At 52.8% G+C, this 16009-nt stretch overlaps 1 protein-coding gene across 1 annotated transcript in view; it reads left to right on the top strand.

The window, feature by feature from the left end:
- The window catches only part of LOC144494168 (potassium channel subfamily K member 1-like), a 57732-nt gene extending 41943 nt beyond the window's left edge, over positions 1 to 15789 (top strand). The window contains exons 2-3 of the mRNA XM_078213774.1: positions 5941 to 6336; positions 15391 to 15789. Of these exons, the coding sequence (XP_078069900.1) occupies positions 5941 to 6336; positions 15391 to 15653 (659 nt within the window). The 3' untranslated portion in view covers positions 15654 to 15789. The remainder of the gene's footprint in view (positions 1 to 5940; positions 6337 to 15390) is intronic.
- Positions 15790 to 16009: the final 220 nt, after the last annotated feature.

The raw sequence follows: 16009 nt of genomic DNA, 5'->3' as shown, positions 1-16009 counted from the left end.
GCGGAATCAGCTGGCACTGGAATCAGTGGGCAGCGGAATCAGCGGAATCAGCTGGCACTGGAATCAGCTGGCAGCGGAATCAGCTGGCACTGGAATCAGCTGGCAGCGGAATCAATTGTACATCTGGTAGAATCCAGAGCTTGAACCTACACTGCCCTTTCCTCTCCCCCCTTCTCCCCTCCCCCACCCCTCCCAACTTCAACCACTCCCTGCCCCCTCCCCCTCCCCCTCCCCCCTCCCCCTCCTCCTCCTCGCCGCCACCTCTCCTCTCCCCTCTCCCCCTCTCCCTCACTCCCTCCCTCTCCCTCTTCCTCTCTACCCCTCCTCACCCCTCCCTCAAACCCTCCCCCAATTGCCCCCTCTCACATTTGCCCCTTTCTTTCCCTTAGTCCCCCCCTCCGCCAGCTCCCCCTTCCGCCTCTGCCCCTCTCTCTCCCTCTGCCCTTCTCTCTCTCTCTCTGCCTCTCTCTTTCTCTCTCTCTCTCTCTCTCTGCCTCTCTCTCTCCCTCTCTCTCTCTCTCACTCACTCTCTCTCTCCCTCTGCCCCTCTCTCTCCCTCTGCCTCTCTCTCTCTCTGCCCCTCTCTCTCTCTCTCTGCCTCTCTCTCTCTTTGCCTCTCTCTCTCTCTCTTTTCCCCTCTCTCTCTCTCTGCCTCTCTCTCTCTTTGCCTCTCTCTCTCTGCCTCTCTCTCTCTCTCTGCCTCTCTCTCTCTCTCTCTCTCTGCCTCTCTCTCTCCCTCTGCCCCTCTCTCTCTCTGCCTCTCTCTCTCCCTCTGCCTCTCTCTCTCTCCCTCTGCCTCTCTCTCTCTCTCTGCCTTTCTCTCTCTTTCTCTGCCTCTCTCTCCCTCTGCCTCTCTCTCTCTCTGCCTCTCTCTCTCTCCCTCTGCCTCTCTCTCTCTCTCTCTGCCCCTCTCTCTCTGCCTCTCTCTCTCTGCCTCTCTCTCCCTCTGCCCCTCTCTCTCTCTGCCCCTCTCTCTCTCTCTGCCCCTCTCTCTGCCTCTCTCTCTCTCCCTCTGCCTCTCTCTCTCTCCCTCTGCCTCTCTCTCTCTCTCTGCCTTTCTCTCTCTTTCTCTGCCTCTCTCTCTCTCTGCCTCTCTCTCTCTCTCCCTCTGCCTCTCTCTCTCTCTCTCTGCCCCTCTCTCTCTCTGCCTCTCTCTCTCTCTGCCTCTCTCTCCCTCTGCCCCTCTCTCTCTCTGCCCCTCTCTCTCTCTCTGCCCCCCTCTCTCTCTGCCTCTCGCTGACTTGTTGCTTGTTGCCCCTGCTGCAGAGATGCGTTGATTGGATTTTATTTCATGGATGCTCCTGAAACCGCAGTGTAGGGTATTTGAACATTGTGACTGATGAACTGGATCCTACAGTTCTCTCCACATCAGTCTGCATGAAGGCTGCAGTATTGACATGTTCTAGTTTTATGAATGAGTATTTTCTATTTATAGCCCCTGAATTCTGGATTCTTCCAGAAGCTTCAGAAGAGCAAAGGGGGGGTCTCAGGACACAGGAGATGTGGACGGCACGCACTGCCCTCCCCCGTCCCCTTCCCAGCACAGACACAGTGTCACCAAGTTTCACCGGGAGCACTCACTCCTCCGCCATGGTTAAAACCCTTGCAGTGACAGGAGGAGGCCCCACATTGCCCATCCATTGCCCACTTCAGTGCCTCAGTTGGACGGTGGGTGGGAGGGCAGCCCGGGAGGGCAGCCTAATGCCTCCCCCAGCAGGGTTGGGTGGGGGTGACTGGCTCGGACCAGCATTTATTGCCCATCCCTAGTTGCCTGAGGGCGGTTGAGAGTCACCCACATTGCTGTGTCTCTGGAGTCACATGTAGGCCAGACCGGGTAATGACGGCAGATTTCCTTCTCTAAAGGACATTAGTGAACCAGATAGGTTTTTCCGACAATCGGCAATGGTTTCATGGTCATCGGTATTTTACCATAGAATCCCTACAGTACAGAAGAAGGCCATTCGGCCCATCAAACCTGCACTGACAACAATCCCACCCAGGCCCTATTCCTGTCACTCCACATATTTACTCTGCTAGTCCCCCTGACACTAAGGGGCAATTTACTATGGCCAATCAAACTAACCCACACATCTTTGGACTGTGGGAGGAAACCGGAGCACCCGGAGGAAACCCACGCAGACACGGGGAGAATGTGCAAACTCCACACAGACAGTGACCCAAGCCGGGAATTGAACCCGGGTCCCTGGCGCTAACCAGTGCTAACCACTGTGCCACCCATATTAATACCACTGGTCCATCACACCCTCTTGCTGTTTCCTTCCCCACAATCACTCCACCCGCCACCTCAACAGAAAGTGCCTGACGTTGGATCTGGTGAGCAGACAATGTGCACTGAGTGATGCTGAGCTCAGTCAGACCATCCTCCTCAGAGAGGCCACCGTGAGCTGCAACGCTGAGAGTTGTTGAATATCAGAAGCCACTCGCTGCTGAAAGCTTTTGCGTTCCACCCAATAGCTGAGGTTCTGCGTGTTCCTGATCTCCCACTGGATCTGGTGCACATTCCTTTACACCCCAATCAGAAAGAACTTCCAGAACAACTGTTCCTGTCCTGACCTCAGGGGGACACAGTTCACTTCTAATCCGGTAACTATTTATAAATAGACCAGCCGACAGGTCCGAGCACTGAAGGGCATTGGAGCTGAAAATAGCAACATAATATAGCCTATTGTTCAAATGGCAACGTAAACTGTGACTTGGCTTATTACAATCTGTCTGTGATTTGGCTCATTACAATCCATCTGTGATTTGACTCATTACAATCCATCTGTGACTTGGCACATTACAATCCATTTGTGGCTTGGTGCAATACAATCCATTTGTGACTTGGCGCATTACAATCCATTTGTGACTTGGCGCATTACAATTCTCTGTGACTTGGCACATGACAATCCATTCATGACTTGTCATATTACAATCTGTCGGTGGCTTGGTGCATTACAATCCATTTGTGACTTGGTTCATTACAATCTGTCTGTGATTTGGCTCATTACAATCTATTTGTAATTTGGCTCATTGCAATCCATCTGTGATTTGGCTCATTGCAATCCATCTGTGATTTGACTCATTACAATCCATCTGTGACTTGGCTCATTACAATCCATTCATGACTTGGTTCATTACAATCCATTCGTGATTTGGCTCATTACAATCTATTTGTGACTTGGCTCATTACAATCTATTTGTGATTTGACTCATTACAATCCATCTGTGATTTGGCTCATTACAATCCATTTGTGCCTTGGCTCATTACAATCCATTTGTGACTTGGCTCATTACGATCTGTTTGAGTCTCATAAACAGATTATTTTGCATCAGTCTTTATGGTGGATGATACTTTAAACCTCCCATTAATGCTAAAGAACACGGGGGAGGAATTAAATACCTTCACCATCACTGGAGAAATAGCATTGGACAAACTAATGGAACTAAAGGCAGGCAGGTCCCCTGGACCTGATGGCTTGTATTCTAGGATTCGAAATGAAGCAGCTACAGAGATAGTGGATGCATTGGTTGTAATCCTCCAAACATCCCTGGATTCTGGAGAAGTGCGGGGGGGATTGGAAAACTGCCAATATGACACCCCTATTGGAAAAGGGAGGGGGGCAAAAAGTGGCTATTTACAGGCTGATTAACCGCACCATCCATTGTTGAAAAACTGTTGGAATCGATGATTCAGGAAGTAACAGCAGCACGTTTGGAAAATCATCATTGAATCGCGCAGAGGCAGCATGGCTTCATCGAACAGCAGAATCAGGGTGCGCACTCTCTGAAAGTACACACGGGACACAGGTTCCCCACCACTCCCCTCTCAGATTTTGCTGATTTTCCAGGATTGCTGGCAATCTGCGGTTGTGTGTGTGTGATGAGCAATGTGCAGGTGGTGGTGACCCCATTGTATCCGCTCGCACTGTGGCTCTCTGTCGGGGCCGGGGCTCTGGAAGGTCACAGCATCTGCACATCGAATCAGTGCTGCTCTTGGATGTTGTATCCCCTGTCGGTCCGCTGCGTATAGTCCAGATTATCCTCCTGAGCCCCTCCCACTGAAACTCTGCCGGGGATTAAAACACAGCAGGAAAACGTAAGGGCTTTTTAAAATTCATTTGTGGGACATGGGCGTCGCTGGCTGGCCAGCATTTATTGTCCATTCCTAGTTGCCTGAGGGCAGTTGCGAGTCAACCACATTGCTGTGGCTCTGGAGTCACATGTAGGCCAGACCAGGTAAGGACGGCAGATTTCCTTCCCTAAAGGACATTAGTGAACCAGATGGGTTTTTCCGACAATCGACACGGTCATCAGTAGATTCTTAATTCCAGATATTTTTTATTGAATTGAAATTCCACCATCCGCCATGGTGGGATTCGAACCCGGGGTTCCCAGGTTGAGCTGAGTTTCTGGATTAATAGTCTAGCGATGATACCACTAGGCCATCGCCTTCCCTGATGTTAGGTTTCCTGACCGGCACTTGGGGAGTACATGCTGGGGGTTGATGCGGAGGGGGTGGGAGCAGAGAGTGGGGGGAAGGGGGTGGGGGGGGGGATGTGGGGGCGGGGGGAGAAGGTGTTGCAGCCAGTGTTAATATGCAGCGTTAGTCAGACAAGCAGATGGTGTCGAATTGCTTTCTGGTGCGCTCCCTCCCACAGCCCCCGTGCCAACCCTTGGCCCAGGTTCTCCGTGTTTCCCGCCAGTGGGAGGTGGCGTGTCGTTTACAAGCGGCAGGATTCTTTGGTCCCACCGCTGTCAAACCCAACACCAGCGGGAAACCAGTGGGCGGGGGTGCACTGCCGGCAGGACCAGAGAATCCCGCTGGCGTGGATGTTTACCAGGATGTTGCCTGGTATGGAGGGTCTTAGCTATGCGGAGAGATTGAGTAGACTGGGGTTGTCCTCCCTGGAAAGACGGAGAATGAGGGGAGACCTAATAGAGGTGTACAAGATTATGAAGGGGATAGATAGGGTGAACGGTGGGAAGCTTTTTCCCAGATCAGAAGTGACGTTCACGAGGGGTCGCGGGCTCAAGGTGAGAGGGGTGAAGTATAACTCAGATATTAGAGGGATGTTTTTTACACAGAGGGTGGTGGGGGCCTGGAATGCGCTGCCAAGTAGGGTGGTGGAGGCAGGCACACTGACATCGTTTAAGACTTACCTGGATAGTCACATGAGCAGCCTGGGAATGGAGGGATACAAACGATTGGTCTAGTTGGACCGAAGAGCGGCGCGGGCTTGGAGGGCCGAAGGGCCTGTTTCCTGTGCTGTACTGTTCTTTGTTCTTTGTGTGAACGGCTGGAGAATTCTCGGCCCATAGAGAGAGCATACCGTTCATAGAGAAGGAAAGGAGAAGGTGCAGAATGTAGTGTTGCAGTCATAGCTAGGGTGTAGAGAAAGATCAACTCAATGTAAGGTAGGTCCATTCAAAAGTCTGATGGCAGCAGGGAAGAAGCTGTTCTTGAGTCGGTTGGTACGTGACCTCAGACTTTTGTATCTTTTCCCCGACGGAAGAAGTTTAAAAGTTCATTTATTAGTGTCACGAGTAGGCTTACATTAACACTGCAATGAAGTTACTGTGACAATCCCCTAGTCGCCACACTCCGGTGCCTGTTCGGGTTACACTGAGGGAGAATTTAGCATGGCCAATGCACCCTAACCAGCACGTCTTTCGGACTGTGGGAGGAAACCGGAGCACCCGGAGGAAACCCACGCAGACACGGGGAGAATGTGCACACTCCACACAGACAGTGACCCAAGCTGGGAATCGAACCCGGGTCCCTGGCGCTGTGAGGCAGCAGCGCTAACGCACTGTGCCCTGAAAGAGAGTATGTCCGGGGTGCGGGGGGTCCTTGATGATGCTGGCTGCTTTTCAGGGGCAGCGGAAAGTATGGAATCAGGCTGGGTTTGGAGTGATTAAACGTGTCTTGTGTTGCAGGTTACGGCCACACGGTCCCTCTGTCGGACGGCGGCAAGGCGTTCTGTATGATCTACTCACTGATTGGCATTCCCTTCACTCTACTCTTCCTGACCTCTTTGGTGCAGCGTATCATGGTCCACGTGAGCCGGCGGCCTGTCCAGTACATCCACACCCGCTGGGGCTACTCCAGGCAGAGTGTGGCCTTGGTGCACGCCCTGCTGCTGGGCCTCCTCATCACCTCCTGCTTCTTCCTCATCCCGGCGGCCATCTTCTCCAACCTGGAACGGGACTGGAACTTCCTGGAATCCATCTACTTTTGCTTCATCTCCCTCAGCACCATCGGCCTGGGGGATTACGTTCCGGGAGAGGTCCAGCAGCAACGGTTCCGGGATCTCTACAAAGTGGGGATCACAGGTCAGTGTCTGCAGCCCAGGGTGGGGGGGGGGAAGGAAGCGACACCCGAGATCTCTTTGTTCTTTGTGTAATGTAAAAACTTACCATACCGCCTAAATTCTCATCCAAAGCATTAATATGAGGAAGTGATCCCTCCCAATCGGATCCCACAGTCAGAGTTTACGAAGCTGGGAGGTGTTCCGGGCTCAATGGGTAACGCGGGAATCTCCCAGTCAGAAGATTGTGGCTCTGTTCCCAACCCCGGGCACTGCACCCAATCGAGAATGACATTCACAATATAGTACTGAGGGAGTGCTGCACTGTCAGAGGGTCAGTACTGAGGGAGTGCCGCACTGTCAGAGGGTCAGTACTGAGGGAGTGCTGCACTGTTAGAGGGTCAGTACTGAGGGAGTGCCGCACTGTCAGAGGGTCAGTACTGAGGGAGTGCTGCACTGTCAGAGGGTCAGTACTGAGGGAGTGCTGCACTGTCAGAGGGTCAGTACTGAGGGAGTGCCGCACTGTCAGAGGGTCAGTACTGAGGGAGCTCCGCACTGTCAGAGGGTCAGTACTGAGGGAGTGCTGCACTGTCAGAGGGTCAGTACTGAGGGAGTGCCGCACTGTCAGAGGGTCAGTACTGAGGGAGTGCTGCACTGTCAGAGGGTCAGTACTGAGGGAGTGCCGCACTGTCAGAGAGTCAGTACTGAGGGAGTGCTGCACTGTCAGAGGGTCAGTACTGAGGGAGTGCTGCACTGTCAGAGGGTCAGTACTGAGGGAGCGCTGCACGGTCAGAGGGTCAGTACTGAGGGAGTGCCGCACTGTCAGAGGGTCAGTACTGAGGGAGTGCTGCACTGTCACAGGTCAGTACTGAGGGAGTGCCGCACTGTCACAGGTCAGTACTGAGGGAGCGCCGCACTGTCAGAGGGTCAGTACTGAGGGAGTGCCGCACTGTCAGAGGGTCAGTACTGAGGGAGTGCTGCACTGTCAGAGTGTCAGTACTGAGGGAGTGCCGCACTGTCAGAGGGTCAGTACTGAGGGAGTGCCGCACTGTCAGAGGGTCAGTACTGAGGGAGTGCCGCACTGTCAGAGGGTCAGTACTGAGGGAGTGCCGCACTGTCAGAGGGTCAGTACTGATGGAGCGCTGCACTGTCAGAGGGTCAGTACTGAGGGAGTGCTGCACTGTCAGAGGGTCAGTACTGAGGGACTGCTGCACTGTCAGAGGGTCAGTACTGAGGGAGTGCCACACTGTCAGAGGGTCAGTACTGAGGGAGTGCTGCACTGTCAGAGGGTCAGTACTGAGGGAGTGCCGCACTGTCAGAGGGTCAGTACTGAGGGAGTGCTGCACTGTCACAGGTCAGTACTGAGTGAGCGCCGTACTGTCAGAGGGTCAGTACTGAGGGAGTGCCGCACTGTCAGAGGGTCAGTACTGAGGGACTGTTGCACTGTCAGAGCGTCAGTACTGAGGGAGTGCCGCACTGTCAGAGGGTCAGTACTGAGGGAGTGCTGCACTGTCACAGGTCAGTACTGAGTGAGCGCCGTACTGTCAGAGGGTCAGTACTGAGGGAGTGCCGCACTGTCAGAGGGTCAGTACTGAGGGAGTGCCGCACTGTCAGAGGGTCAGTACTGTGGGAGTGCCGCACTGTCAGAGGGTCAGTACTGAGGGAGTGCTGCACTGTCAGAGGGTCAGTACTGAGGGACTGTTGCACTGTCAGAGCGTCAGTACTGAGGGAGTGCCGCACTGTCAGAGGGTCAGTACTGAGGGAGTGCTGCACTGTCAGAGCGTCAGTACTGAGGGAGTGCCGCACTGTCAGAGGGTCAGTACTGAGGGAGTGCCGCACTGTCAGAGGGTCAGTACTGAGGGAGTGCTGCACTGTCAGAGGGTCAGTACTGAGGGAGTGCCGCACTGTCAGAGGGTCAGTACTGAGGGACTGTTGCACTGTCAGAGGGTCAGTACTGAGGGAGTGCTGCACTGTCAGAGGGTTAGTGCTGAGGGAGTGCTGCACTGTCAGAGGGTCAGTGCTGAGGGACTGTTGCACTGTCAGAGGGTCAGTACTGAGGGAGTGCCGCATTGTCAGAGGCTCAGTACTGAGGGAGTGCCGCATTGTCAGAGGGTCAGTACTGAGGGAGTGCTGCACTGTCAGAGGGTCAGTACTGAGGGAGTGCCGCACTGTCAGAGGGACAGTACTGAGGGAGTGCCGCACTGTCAGAGGGTCAGTGCTGAGGGAGTGCCGCATTGTCAGAGGGTCAGTACTGAGGGAGTGCCGCACTGTCAGAGGGACAATACTGAGGGAGTGCTGCACTGTCAGAGGGTCAGTACTGAGGGAGTGCTGCACTGTCAGAGGGTCAGTACTGAGGGAGTGCTGCACTGTCAGAGGGTCAGTACTGAGGGAGTGCTGCACTGTCAGAGGGTCAGTGCTGAGGGAGTGCCGCATTCTGAGATGGTCAGTACTGAGGGAGTGCCACACTGTCAGAGGGTCAGTACTGAGGGGGTGCTGCACTGTCAGAGGGTCAGTACTGAGGAAGTGCCGCACTGTCAGAGGGTCAGTACTGAGGGAGTGCTGCACTGTCAGAGGGTCAGTACTGAGGGAGTGCTGCACTGTCAGAGGGTCAGTACTGAGGGAGTGCTGCACTGTCAGAGGGTCAGTACTGAGGGAGTGCTGCCCTGTCAGAGGGTCAGTACTGAGGGAGTGCTGCACTGTCAGAGGGTCAGTACTGAGGGAGTGCTGCACTGTCAGAGGGTCAGTGCTGAGGGAGTGCTGCACTGTCAGAGGGTCAGTGCTGAGGGAGTGCCGCATTCTGAGATGGTCAGTACTGAGGGAGTGCCACACTGTCAGAGGGTCAGTACTGAGGGAGTGCCGCACTGTCAGAGGGTCAGTACTGAGGGAGTGCCGCACTGTCAGAGGGTCAGTACTGAGGGAGTGCCGCATTCTGAGATGGTCAGTACTGAGGGAGTGCCACACTGTCAGAGGGTCAGTACTGAGGGAGTGCCGCACTGTCAGAGGGTCAGTACTGAGGGAGTGCTGCACTGTCAGAGGGTCAGTACTGAGGGAGTGCCGCACTGTCAGAGGGTCTGTACTGAGGGAGTGCTGCACTGTCAGATGGTCAGTACTGAGGGAGTGCCGCACTGTCAGAGGGTCAGTACTGAGGGAGTGCCGCACTGTCAGAGGGTCAGTACTGAGGGAGTGCCGCATTCTGAGATGGTCAGTACTGAGGGAGTGCTGCACTGTCAGAGGGTCAGTACTGAGGGAGTGCTGCACTGTCAGAGGGTCAGTACTGAGGGAGTGCCACACTGTCAGAGGGTCAGTACTGAGGGAGTGCCGCACTGTCAGAGGGTCAGTACTGAGGGACTGTTGCACTGTCAGAGCGTCAGTACTGAGGGAGTGCCACACTGTCAGAGGGTCAGTACTGAGGGGGTGCTGCACTGTCAGAGGGTCAGTACTGAGGAAGTGCCGCACTGTCAGAGGGTCAGTACTGAGGGAGTGCTGCACTGTCAGAGGGTCAGTACTGAGGGAGTGCTGCACTGTCAGAGGGTCAGTACTGAGGGAGTGCTGCACTGTCAGAGGGTCAGTACTGAGGGAGTGCTGCCCTGTCAGAGGGTCAGTACTGAGGGAGTGCTGCACTGTCAGAGGGTCAGTACTGAGGGAGTGCTGCACTGTCAGAGGGTCAGTGCTGAGGGAGTGCTGCACTGTCAGAGGGTCAGTGCTGAGGGAGTGCCGCATTCTGAGATGGTCAGTACTGAGGGAGTGCCACACTGTCAGAGGGTCAGTACTGAGGGAGTGCCGCACTGTCAGAGGGTCAGTACTGAGGGAGTGCCGCACTGTCAGAGGGTCAGTACTGAGGGAGTGCCGCATTCTGAGATGGTCAGTACTGAGGGAGTGCCACACTGTCAGAGGGTCAGTACTGAGGGAGTGCCGCACTGTCAGAGGGTCAGTACTGAGGGAGTGCTGCACTGTCAGAGGGTCAGTACTGAGGGAGTGCCGCACTGTCAGAGGGTCTGTACTGAGGGAGTGCTGCACTGTCAGATGGTCAGTACTGAGGGAGTGCCGCACTGTCAGAGGGTCAGTACTGAGGGAGTGCCGCACTGTCAGAGGGTCAGTACTGAGGGAGTGCCGCATTCTGAGATGGTCAGTACTGAGGGAGTGCTGCACTGTCAGAGGGTCAGTACTGAGGGAGTGCTGCACTGTCAGAGGGTCAGTACTGAGGGAGTGCCACACTGTCAGAGGGTCAGTACTGAGGGAGTGCCGCACTGTCAGAGGGTCAGTACTGAGGGAGTGCCACACTGTCAGAGGGTCAGTACTGAGGGAGTGCTGCACTGTCAGAGGGTCAGTACTGAGGGAGTGCCGCACTGTCAGAGGGTCAGTACTGAGGGAGTGCCGCACTGTCAGAGGGTCAGTACTGAGGGAGTGCCGCATTCTGAGATGGTCAGTACTGAGGGAGTGCCGCACAGTTAGAGAATCATTACTAAGGGAGATTTCCACTATCTTTTGTGTCATAGAGTCATCGAGGTTTACAGCATGGAAACAGGCCCTTCGGCCCAACCTGCCCATGCCGCCCAGTTTTTGCCACTAAGCTAGTCCCAATTGCCCACGTTTGGCCCATATCCCTCTATGCACATCTTACCCATGGAACTGTCGATATGCTTTTTAAAAGACAAAATTGTAACTGCCTCTACTATAACCTCTAGCAGCTCGTTCCAGATACTCACCACCCTCTGTGTGAAAACAATTGCCCCTCTGGACCCATTTGTATCTCTCCCCTCTGATCTTAAAATTATGCCCTCTATTTTTAGACTCCCCTACCTTTGGGAAAAGATGTTGACTATCTACCTTATCTGTGCTCCTCATTATCTTATAAACCTCTCTAAGATCGCCTCTAAGTTTCCTACGCTCCAGAGAAAAAAGTCCCAGTCTATCCAGCCTCTCCTTATAACTCAATCCATCAAGTCCCGGTCGCATCCTAGTAAATCTTTTCTGCACTCTTTCTAGTTTAATAATATCCTTTCTATAATAGGGTGACCAGAATTGCACACAGTATTCCAAGTGTGGCCTTACCAATGTCTTGTACAACTTCAACAAGACGTCCCAACTCCAGTATTCAATGTTCTGACCGATGAAACCAAGCATGCTGAATGCCTTCTTCACCACCCTGTCCACCTGTGACTCCACTTTCAAGGAGCTATGAACATTTACCCCTAGATCTCTTTGTTCTTTGTGTAATTTGAAAACTTACCATGCCTCCTAAATTCTCATCCAAATCATTAATATGAGGAAGTGATCCCTCCCAACAGTTTAGCTTTAATTTTAAGGATTTGGCTCCTTATTCTAGACTTCCTGGCCCCTGATCTCCCCACCAGATGGAATAGTTTCTCTCTACCTAAAAAGAAATCTTCTAATAATTTTAAACACCTCAATTAGAATGGTCTGTACTCATGAGAATCCCAGCCTAGTTTATATATCTAGACACCAGAACGTTAACCCTTGTCGCCCCAGTATCGTTCTGGCGAATCTCTTCCAAGGTCAGTCTCTCCTTCCTGAGTTGCAGTTTGCGGAACTGAATACAAGAACTAAGTTTATTTATTAGAGTCACAAGTAGGCTTACGTTAACACTGCAGTGAAGTTACTGTGAAAATCCCCTATTTGCCACACTCTGTTCGGGTGCACTGAGGGAGAATTTAGCACGGCCAATGTACCTAACCAGCACATCTTTCGGACTGTGGGAGGAAACTGGAGCATCCGGAGGCAACCCACGCAGATACGGGGAGAACGTGCAGACTCTGCACAGACAGTGATCCAAGCCGGGAATTGAACCCTGGTCCCTGGCTCTGTGAGGCAGCAGTGTTAACCACTGTGCCACCGTGCCCCCGGCCTCCAGCTAGAGTCTAACCAGAGCTCTGTACAGTTATGAGAAACATCCAACTATTTGTATGCCAGCCCTCTGAGATAAAAGCCAGCATTTCATCTGCTTTATTTCTTACACACCCTGTGCCCTCTGTACTTGGTCCATTACACGCTCCTTATTCTCGACTTGGTCCCTCGCTCCACACTATTCCTGAGATATTGGGATTTCTCTTTCTTCCTGCCATGTCTGATCTCCAACTTTCACATATCGAGCTCTCTCTGTCAGCACTTTGCCCACACACTGTCTACATCCCTTTACACAACTTGCTGGATCTAATGTGTCGCCAGTAAACCTGGATAAAAGGCTGTCTATTCATTCATCCAAATCATTTACAAATAGCATGGAAAGCTGAGGCCCCAGCACAAGTTGCTGGAGGACATTTTTGGTCCCATGGTGCTAATTAACCGCAGGTCCAATGTTCCCACTCTCTGTCCCCTAGCTCCTCTCTAACTCCCTCTCCAAGCCGACAGGTTGCCTCCAATTCCACGCACACTCATTCTCAGTAACAGCCTTTCATTTGGAACCCTAGCGAATGTTTTCTGGGATTTTCATGGTGACATCCGTAGACACTCCCTCATCCAACCAACTTGTGACCTCCTCATCCGTCCAGATTCAGCTTGGATCTTGTATATCTCACTGTGGGGACCATAAGTTGGATTCAGTTTGAAGTGGAATTGGTTTTTGGAGCAGGCAAGGAGATGGATTCAGGTCTCACCCTGTCTGCTCTGCACATTGGATTTATAACTCTGAGATAGGAATAAAATGTTTTAAAAATTGTTTTCAATGTTAGATCTTGGGTGGGCATCACTGGCTAGGTCAGCATTTATTGCCCATCCCTAGTTGCCCCTTGAGGAGGTGGTGATGGGCTGCCTTCTTGAACCGCTGCAGTCCACCCACAGTGCTGTTAGGGAGGGAGTTCCAGGTTTTGACCCAGTGACAGTGAAGGAACGCTGATGCATTTCCAGATCAGGATGGTACACTCTGCTGCCTCTGTGCATCAGTGGTGGAGGGATTGGAAGTTTCAGATGGCGGGCTGCTTTGCCCTGCTCGCATCTGGATTGAATCATAGAATCCCTACAGTACAGAAGGAGGCCATTCGACCCATTGAGTCTGCACCAACAACAATCCAACCCACGCCCTATTCCCGTAACCCCACATATTTACCCTGCTAATCCCCCTGACACTAGGGTCAATTTAGCATGGCCAATCAACCTAGCCCGCACATCTTTGGACTGTGGGAGGAAACCAGGGCACCCGGTGGAAACCCACGCAGACACGGGGAGAACGTGCAGACTCCACACAGACAGTGACCCAAGCCGGGAATTGAACCCGGGTCCCTGGCGCTGTGAGGCAGCAGTGCCAACCACTGTGCCACCGTGCCGCCCTCACCACGCTGCCATGGTTGACACAAATAGCATGGATGAGTTTAAGGGGAGCTAAATCTCTGAAAGCAGAAGGACATGTTAATAGGGTGGTGAAAAAGGCAGATGGGACACTTGCCTTTATCAATCGAGGCATAGATTACAAAAGCAGGGAAGTCATGTTGGAGTTGTATAGAACTTTGGTGAGGCCACAGCTGGAGTACTGTGTGCAGTTCTGGTCGCCTCATTATTGGAAGGATGTGATTGCACTGGAAGGGGGTGCAGAGGAGATTCACCAGGATGCTGCCTGGGATGGAATATTTACGTTATGAAGGGAGGTTGGGTAGGCTTGGGTTGTTTTCTCTGGAGCAGAGAAGACTGAGGGGCGACCTGATCGAGATGTACAAGATTATGAGGGACAGAGTGGATAAGGGGAAGCTGTTCCCCTTAGTTGAAGGGTCAGTCACGAGGGGACATAGATTCAAGGTGAGGGGCAGGAGGTTTAGGGGGGATGTGAGGAAAAACATTTTTGCCCAGAGGGTGGTGAGGGTCTGGAATGCGCTGCCTGGGAGGGTGGTGGAGGCGGGATGCCTCACATCCTTTAACAAGTACCTGGATGGGCACTTGGCACATTGTAACATTCAGGGCTCTGGGCCAAGTGCTGGCAGATGGGATCAGGCGGGAGTTCAGGTGTTTCTGACGTGTCGGTGCGGACTCAGTGGGTCGAAGGGTATCTCCTACGCTGTATGATTCTAGACAAGCCTCAGAAGGGGAAAGGTGTAGACAGTATTGCTGATGGAGTCAGATGAGTTGGAGTAACTGGAGGCTCATGTGGAGCGTGGACCTCGATATGGAGCAGCAGGGCTGAGTAGGGCCAGCTCTGTTCTATGTGGCAGCACAGAGTTCTATAACAGGAGGTGTTTGAGGAGACGGCACTGTTCTGGATGGTGTCGAGCTTCTCGAAGTGGCACTCATTCGGTCGAGTGAGGAGCAGTCCGTCTCCCTCCTGTCCCGTAACCTGTAGATGGTGAGGAATCTTTGATTTATTAGTGTCACATGTATTGGGATACAGTGAAAAGTATTGTTTCTTGCGCGCTATACAGACAAAGCATACCGTTCATAGAGTACATAGGGGAGAAGGAAAGGAGAGGGTGCAGAATGTAGTGTTACAGTCATAGCTAGGGTGTAGAGAAAGATCAACTTAATATAAGGTCCGATATAAAGTCTGATGGCAGCAGGGAAGAGGCTGTTCTTGAGTCGGCTGGTACGTGACCTCAGACTTTTGTATCTTTTTCCCAACGGAAGAAGGCGGAAGAGAGAATGTCCGGGGTGCGCGGGGTCCTTAATTATGCTGGCTGCTTTGCCGAGGCAGCGGGGAGTGTAGACAGAGTCAATGGATGGGAGGCTGGTTTGCGTGATGGACTGGGCTTCATTCACGACCTTTTGTAGTTCCTTGAGGTCTTGGACAGAGCAGGAGCCCAGACCAAGCTGTGATACAAACCAGAAAGAATGCTTTCTATGGTGCATCTGTGAAAGTTGGTGAGAGTCGTAGCTGACATGCCAAATCTCAGAGAGGTCGAGAGGTGAGAGGCAGACATCAAAAAATATTCAGTCTCTGACCGGTTTGTACTGCAGACTATAAATGAAATCGTGTTTTGGTGGGAGGGGGGGGCGGGGGGCTTGAGGTGGTGGTGAGGAAAGTACTTGCAAAGAAACAATTCCATTCCCATCACGTTTAAATCATCCGTACTTAATTGCATCTAAAAATAACTAATATGTCTCTCTCTCTCTCTCCCTCTCTGACTCTCTCTGTTTCTAGCCTACCTCATGATTGGTCTCACCGCTGTGCTTGTTGTCCTGGAAACCTTCTGCGAGCTGCAAAAACTCAAAGAATTTAAACGGATCTTTTACCTGAAGAAATGCAAGGCCGAGGACGAGCAGAACATCCTGGACCACGAGCAGCTCCCCTTTCCGTCAGTGACCGACTCCGTGCCCGTTACCCGAGAGCAGCAGAAACTCCACCAGCCTTTAGCCACAGGCCCCGCGGCCTACCAGTTCACAGAGGGCCCCATCAACCGATAACTCCGGGGCCTACCCGGCGCGCCTCCACCTGGCTGGCCAAACCTCGCATCCATGTCGTGGAGTGTATTTGCATGTCATTAGCATAGGTTCTCAAAGCAATTTGCCGGGCTTGACAGAAAAAAATCAGAAGCAAAGCAATTCGGAATGGGGGACGGGGAGGAGGGGGGGGGGGGGGGGGGGGGGGAACCGAGAAAGAAAACCTGTATAATCGCGGACTAGGAAGCATGTTTTCAGACACGCAATGAGATTTGAGGTCGCGTGGATTTTCTGGGTGGGAGATTCTGGTGGGAGATTGGTGCCAACTCCCCACTTGGGTAAATGCAATCCTTGGCACCATTTTCTCCGTTGTTTCACTG

The sequence above is a fragment of the Mustelus asterias genome, chromosome 5 (assembly GCF_964213995.1).
Source record: "Mustelus asterias chromosome 5, sMusAst1.hap1.1, whole genome shotgun sequence".
NCBI lineage: Eukaryota > Metazoa > Chordata > Chondrichthyes > Carcharhiniformes > Triakidae > Mustelus > Mustelus asterias.
Note: the sequence above shows the minus strand (reverse complement) of the source record. Positions and strands in the feature narration are given on the sequence as shown.